Source organism: Leptopilina boulardi, unplaced genomic scaffold (genome assembly GCF_019393585.1).
Source record: "Leptopilina boulardi isolate dan_hultmark-lab unplaced genomic scaffold, ZJU_Lbou_2.1 LbouV2_362, whole genome shotgun sequence".
In the NCBI taxonomy this organism is placed as follows: Eukaryota; Metazoa; Arthropoda; class Insecta; order Hymenoptera; family Figitidae; genus Leptopilina; species Leptopilina boulardi.
Window position 1 is genome coordinate 3,108,658 of NW_026137932.1, and position 7,007 is coordinate 3,115,664.

At 29.8% G+C, this 7,007-nt stretch overlaps 1 protein-coding gene across 1 annotated transcript; it reads left to right on the forward strand.

Annotated features, from left to right (window-relative positions):
• The first annotated feature begins 455 nt into the window (after window positions 1-455).
• On the forward strand, window positions 456-1,866 carry LOC127286576 (uncharacterized). Its single transcript, XM_051313058.1, has 3 exons — window positions 456-848; window positions 1,228-1,383; window positions 1,466-1,866. The coding sequence occupies exons 1-3, from the start codon at window positions 471-473 to the stop codon at window positions 1,556-1,558; spliced, it is 627 nt and encodes a 208-aa protein (XP_051169015.1). The 5' UTR covers window positions 456-470; the 3' UTR covers window positions 1,559-1,866.
• Window positions 1,867-7,007: the final 5,141 nt, after the last annotated feature.

Sequence of the window (7,007 nt, forward strand, 5' to 3'; positions counted from 1 at the left end):
TTTCTTTTGGTTATTCATTTTTTGGTATTGGTAAAATTATTCGAAAGGACAATCATTATACAAAAATGACATTAATTTTACAATTATTTCATGTGATAATTGTTTTCTATAATTTTCTGTTTGAATTTCCCGCCTATATGGAAAGTACCAATGGCGTAGTCTACAAACTAGTGACATTTATTTTCCACTGGTCAAATTTGATGAAAATTATGTGCACCTGTTTTCGGAGTATTTTTCGACCGAATGCAGTGCAATATTTAATTTCGGATATTGTCAAATTGGAGAAAAATATCCGCGAGATTAAAAGAAGGAAATATGATCGAAACAATTCTCTCTATAGAGGATTATGTTTTGTGAATATATGGTTTCCAATGATGATCTTTGCGATTTTTGTGATCAATTTGTTTGGAAATGAAGAAATTCGCATTGGAAAAATATTTCAGATTATCAATCATGTTGGACTTGTGGTTATGCACTCGTCCTTTTGCACGTTTGGAGTGATCATTTATCTTCAATTGATTGAGACGAACAACCAGTACAAGAGATTGAGAAATTCGCATCTTTCTCTCGCTCACAGAATTTGGGGTTTAAAAGTAGCAGTTTGGCGCCACTGCATCGTGACGAAAGTTTGGAATCAGCTGATTGACATTTATGAGTCATACTTGTTCTTCGAAATGATTTCAGTGACAGCGGCAACACTTGGCAGTTTATATTATCTTTACAGTTACTTCACTCCGGAGAAATTAATGACAAACGATATTCTGCCATTGAGGGAAATTTTTCTGATCTTTCAAGCCATCTATGAGATTATCATCATTTGCAAACTTTGCGATTCCATTGTGAATGAGGTAAGTTTCGAAAAACAATATTTTTTAAAAGAAGAGAATTTTAATTTTTAAATATTTTACTTGAGAAAATTTTAATTATTTGAAAATCCCAACCCACACAGCATCGAAACTTTCCTAAAGATTTCCTAAAGATTTATTTGAAATGTTCGGTATATTTAATATTCCGAACATTTCAAATAAATCTTTAGGAAATCTTTAGGAAAGTTTCGGTGCTGTGGGAGAAAGGTTTATTTAGTGAAACTTATCCAAAAGTTGTTTGACTTTGAGTTTATATAAAACTTTTGAGTTCCAGAGTAAAAGAAGTATTAATTGTGTAAAAGATATTTTAGACGTAAAACAATGAGAATAATTATAATGGAAAAAATAAATTTTCTTTTAGAGTTGCAAAAGAGGAATAATGTCTGAAGAAGCTAAATTGAAAACAACACCGCTCTTCCTGATGGATTCACCTTCTGGTTTCAAGGATGTGAAATTGCAGAGATTGTCATGCAAGCTATACGGATATTTCACATTGAACAATAGCTTGTTAATTATGGTAATAAGAAAACTTTTACTTTTTTTATAATATTAAAGAGAAAATAATTTTATAAATAAAAATTGACTTTTTTCATTTACAGGTGTGTTTATGCATGCTTTCATATGGCATTTTTTTCTCTTTAAAAATTATATCAAATTTTGAAAAATTTTTGCCATTCGAAAATTTGTTGTAAATTTTTTGTAATCTACTATCGTCTATACGCTATTTTGAAATGAATTTTTAATATTCATTCAATATTGAAAATACGATCCCTTTTTATACTGACACATACGCATATACTTTGTAATTTATAAATTCGCTTAAAGCCAAAACAGCAATTAATTATTTTTGTGGCGCTGTTTCATAAGATAAATCGTTTTGGAAGGACTAGAGGAATGAGTGCCAGAGAGTATAGGACAGTAAAATATCTGGGTTCCAGGGCCGCTTTAAGCATTTGTTTTATCGAATGTTTTAATACTTGATAAATAATATTACGCATAATTAAAAAATCTTTAATTGTTACCCTAAAGTATGCACAAAATGTTGCTTTTCTAAATGGAAGAATTTTTATTGTCATTACTGTACATAATGTATTTTACATGTACAGTGTTAAGAATTAATAGAGTGAAAATGTGTGATTTTTGAAAATTTAACTTTAATGCTTGTTATATAAATTGTTATGGATTAAAGATAATAAAAAAATGCCTTATTTTAAAATTGCAGTCTTGGAAGAGAGTGATTTGCATTTTTATGAAAGGGTCCAGCCCTGTAGAGATGAGGCGACCACACATTCCACTCCCATAGTATAACTCTGTCCTCTCTTTGGGCCTTCTCTTTGATATCTTCATTTTGTCCTATCGTAATTCAAAATTCACAAAATGCTCACAGATATTCGTCCTCTGTCATACTGATCAACCGGATGTAAAACAGACTGTGAACATTGACCCTTCACCTGTATGCGTCTTGGAAGGAAACGAAAACAAAATTTTTTTACACCTAACCAAGTGAAAGTGATATAATACGTAAATTTTTCCATTACTTTGATGCATTCAACTTTTTGACAACAATTTCAATGAGGTATAATAAGTTTTAAAGGCGAGTATAGTTTAGGAGTTGTTAATGAACTTTAAAATTCACTTGATTGTCTTGAGTGTATATCAGACGACGTTTTATTTCCTGAAGCTTACCATAAAATTGATTTAAGTCTGTTGTATATATATATATAGGGGGCAGTGAAGCACGTACCCTTATATACGAAACGCTTGAATAATGCCGCGGTGATTATAGTGTAACGTGAGGTGAGCATTCATAGGACCCATTTCTGCACTTCAGGGGCTATTGGTTCTGTTCTCCTCTGTTTAGGCCGAGGCACATATAGGCTGTAAATCCAGTGTGTGATTAGAGGTCGGCATTTCGATGATGGTTATGCTCCTGATATGCTTCGCCAAAATCACGAACCAAAAGAATATTGTCCAATGATCGTCATTAAATCTCTATCCATAGGAAGTAATACAGTAATATTTTATATTAGTGGCGCAGCTCCAGTTATCCAATTATTTCTTATAGACTATTGTAATCAATTTCAAAATTTTAATATAGGAATTAAATTTAAGTTTCTTTTCAAAATGAAAATTTTTTTGGAGAAATCAAGTATTCATTTAAAACCTGGGCTCATTTTTGCTGCGGATCAAAATGATCCTGGATTTTTTTCTGTGTTGAGAAATATTCATGCGCCTTCAGAAAGTTATAATGAATGATATAGATCTATACCAGGTGTTCATTGTCGTCTCTCTTTTAAAACAGTATGCTCGTTGATTACAGTTGGTGTATCATTTTTTTCCCATTAAATGCCACACAGATATGTATCGTTCAAGATTACTCGAGCATGAGCTTATGCTCCCGCCCTATAGTACAGAAAACGGGAAGAGAGTTTTTCGTCAAGGATGAAGCTAGTTTTGCTGAAAGGAACTCCGTAAAGCAAGCTCGTGCCAAGCAGATGTCTTTTTGTCATGCTAAGGGGATCTCCCCGAGGCAAAGCTTAACGTCTTTCATCATAACCTTGCTACGCGAGTCTCGTCTAAAATTGTTTTATATAGTATATATATACGAAAGAATAAGGCATCGATCCATAACGCCGCTCTACTCCTGTACATGTAATTCCTTTTCATTTTCAGTGTATTATATATTCGAACTTAACCGATTCGACATTTTCTTCACTTTAATTTATCATATCATTTAACCCTTTAGTGATACAGTATACTGTTCAGAATTTTAGATAAGTTTTTCTTGACTAAACAGTAGTGTACTGATGCAATCAGTTATAGAAATTATGCTGAATTCGAACGTTGATTAATTATCCCAAAATTAAACTGATATTATAGATATAGTTATTTGTTTAATCCTTTGGAGATTCGGGTTGATTTTATGAAATAAAACAGTTGAATTCGTAAAAAACAGGAAAGAGAGCTTGGTGTGAAATTTTGAAGGTGTCAAAGATTATAAAATACAGATATTTAGAAGTCACAGTTTTACATAAATTGCTTAAATCCTCTTAATATATAGGAGAGAAGATCAGTAAAATCGTCTTTTGGCAACTTATCAGTGTTTCTTCTCACAGCAAAACCCTATACGGCTTAACTCGACTATTAATTTTTTCTTCCCTTTTTATCGTAAGTCACCCGCTGCACCAGACGATTCTGCGGGACAATAGCATCGTAAGGAACAAAAGTCTAGCCCGTGCTCAAAGTACAATACCCCCGAAAAACTAGGGCTGACGATGGGAGACGAAGACGCCAGCTGTGGATTTTTATTCACAGTCACCATCTCCACGGAGTTGAAAAGAAAAATCAAAACCCCCTCCTATATATATATATATATATAGGTATGTGTAGAAGACGAACGAGATCGATCCTACCAATGAAACCTATAATTTTTATTACCCCTGAGTCAATAATATACTCAAACCGTTAAGATGGTCTTAAAACTCAGATTAGCAACTGTTTGTCACGGTCAGTAAAATATTTGTTCAGAACCCACAATCCTGGGGACTTCCTGTGGGTGAAAATTTACATTTACTTTCCGTATATATTATATATATATATGTTTATATAGGAAATAGTGTGTCAAAAATCCTTGACACCTTTTTTTAACAAATTGAATAATATTGCCGTCTTCTTATTGAAATATATTTGCCACCTTAAATCCAGCAAATAAAATTATATTTTTAAACTTACACATATTTTCAATACAAATTCAGATCTTGAATATATATTATACAATAATTTTGTATGCGCGTGAAACGTAAGATTTTAAAATAGACATTTCCTTGTCAATAAAAAAAGGTTCTTTTTTAATAGAAAGTAAACCTACAATTTATATTATACCAATGAAATACATTATTTTAATTTTAACTAGATTATTTTATTATCTACAATTGGTAAAATCAAACAAAATTTTAATGAGCTAAAAGTATTCTGAACGTTCAAAATGAATGAAATATTTTTTTCAATCTATAAATTATTAAAAATTATAATGTCAATGTAAAATAAAACAGAAAATTAAACAATTAATAAATTAATAACTTCTTTTTATATAATTAAAACAATATTTTGTAATAAAATTTCGTTTATTTGAACTTTCAAAACTTTTGGCTTATAATTTTATTTTTTTAATGTACTTATAAAAATTCCACTACTGTTTAGTATTGCGTTGAAAATATTATGACATGTGAATCTCCAAAAAATAAATATGATGTAATTTTTGTTATACCCCCATCATGACGGTTACATAAATGCGGTTCGAGGGAACTGAAAAAAGGGCCCGTTTCCTTAATAACCCCACTATCCTACGTATACATATTATATAAATATATACGAATATTTTGAAAATTTAAAATTAAGAAATTTCTTTTCTAATGATCGTTCCAAAAAGTGCCTCACACATTTTATATGTAAGGAACTCTCTGTGAAGACCTATTGGGGTATTCTCCAAAGATTTTTTTTTTTAATTTGAATTTGCCAAAAACTTTTGTCCATTTTGGCGATTGACAGACTTCTTATTGTCGAGTGCGTATCTCTTAGTATTTTAAAAAATTCAATTTATTACATAAAAATGACATGTACCATATACCTGGGGTGCGTTCACGTAACTCGCACCCTCACTCTCACCTTCACTCTCACTCAAAAATTTTTCTCTCTCACTCTCACTCAAAAATTTTTCTTTCTCACTCTCACTCAAAAATTTTCCTCTCTCATTCTCACTCTCACTTAAAAATTTTTCTGTCATTCTCACTCTCATTCAAAAATTTTTCTCTCTCGCACTCACTCTCACTCAAAAATATTTCACTATCATTCTCTTTCACTCAAAAATTTTTTTCTCTCACTCTAACTCAAAAATTTTTCACTATCATTCTCACTCGCATTCAAATATTTTTCACTCTAACTTTCACATTCACTCAATAAATTTTCTCTCTCACTTTCACGTTCTTTAAAAAAAATTTCACTCTCACTGTCACTGAAAAAATTTTTACTCTCACTTTAAAAGATTTTAACTCTTACCCTTACTTTTACTCTAAAAATTTTCACTCACACTCTTACTTTGACTCAATAAATTTTCACTCTCACTTTAGCTCAAAAATTTTTGACTCTCACTTTCTTTCAAAAATTTTTCACTCTCACTTTCTCTCAAACAAGTTTCACTCTTTCTGTCACTCATTTTCAGTAATCACAAGTTTATTATAAATTTATTTATTATTATTTAAGTATTTTTTTATTTAATTTTTTATTGTATTATTAAAATTAATATTATTATTAATTACGATTAATATTAAAATTAATAATTCGTCACATAACTGCGAATCAATTCAATTTTATTTGAACTAAAAATTGTTATTTTTTAATGGTGTTAAATTCTATTGTTTATATAAGTATATACTGTTACATTATACGAAGACAAAAAAGGTACGTATTTTCAGATTAAATAGTAAAATTGAAAGAGAGTATCAGAGTATCAAACTTTAGTAAAAGGTAAAGTAAGAGTGTAAGATTATGTAAGAAAAAAATTTTTTTTACACAGAAAAAACCTGAATTCAAATTGAGTATAGATTCTATACTCAATTTGATTCGCAACAAAAATGAAACTGGTTGTTTCATTTCGAGTTCTAAGGTAAAAGTATCAAAATGAAACAGGCAAGTTTCATTTTGAGAAAAAGAAAAATGGAAAAATATTGTGAAATAACGAATAATTTTGCACAAAAACATGAAATATAATAATTACAAAGAAGTAAATAACACGCTAGACTTAATATATTTGATTAAAAATTGCTTGTAATCGCGTAATAAAATAATAAAGGAAATATTTTTTTAGGTTAGAAAAATGAAAACATGTGTTTTGACAACAGGAACGGTACTGCCAACTTAAATAATAGCGGTAAATTTAAAAACTTATGAAATTAATTATTATCTACGTAAATAATAATATGTAAATAATTTTTATTTAAAAACTAAATATTCGTACTGATCAAAATAATCTTTCTGGTGTTGTTGAAATATTAGAAACAATAATTGAAATACAAAATTACTCTGCTTATGATGCCAACTTAGAAATCTGAAATTCCAGCCAATATCATTTTGAATAACATGAAG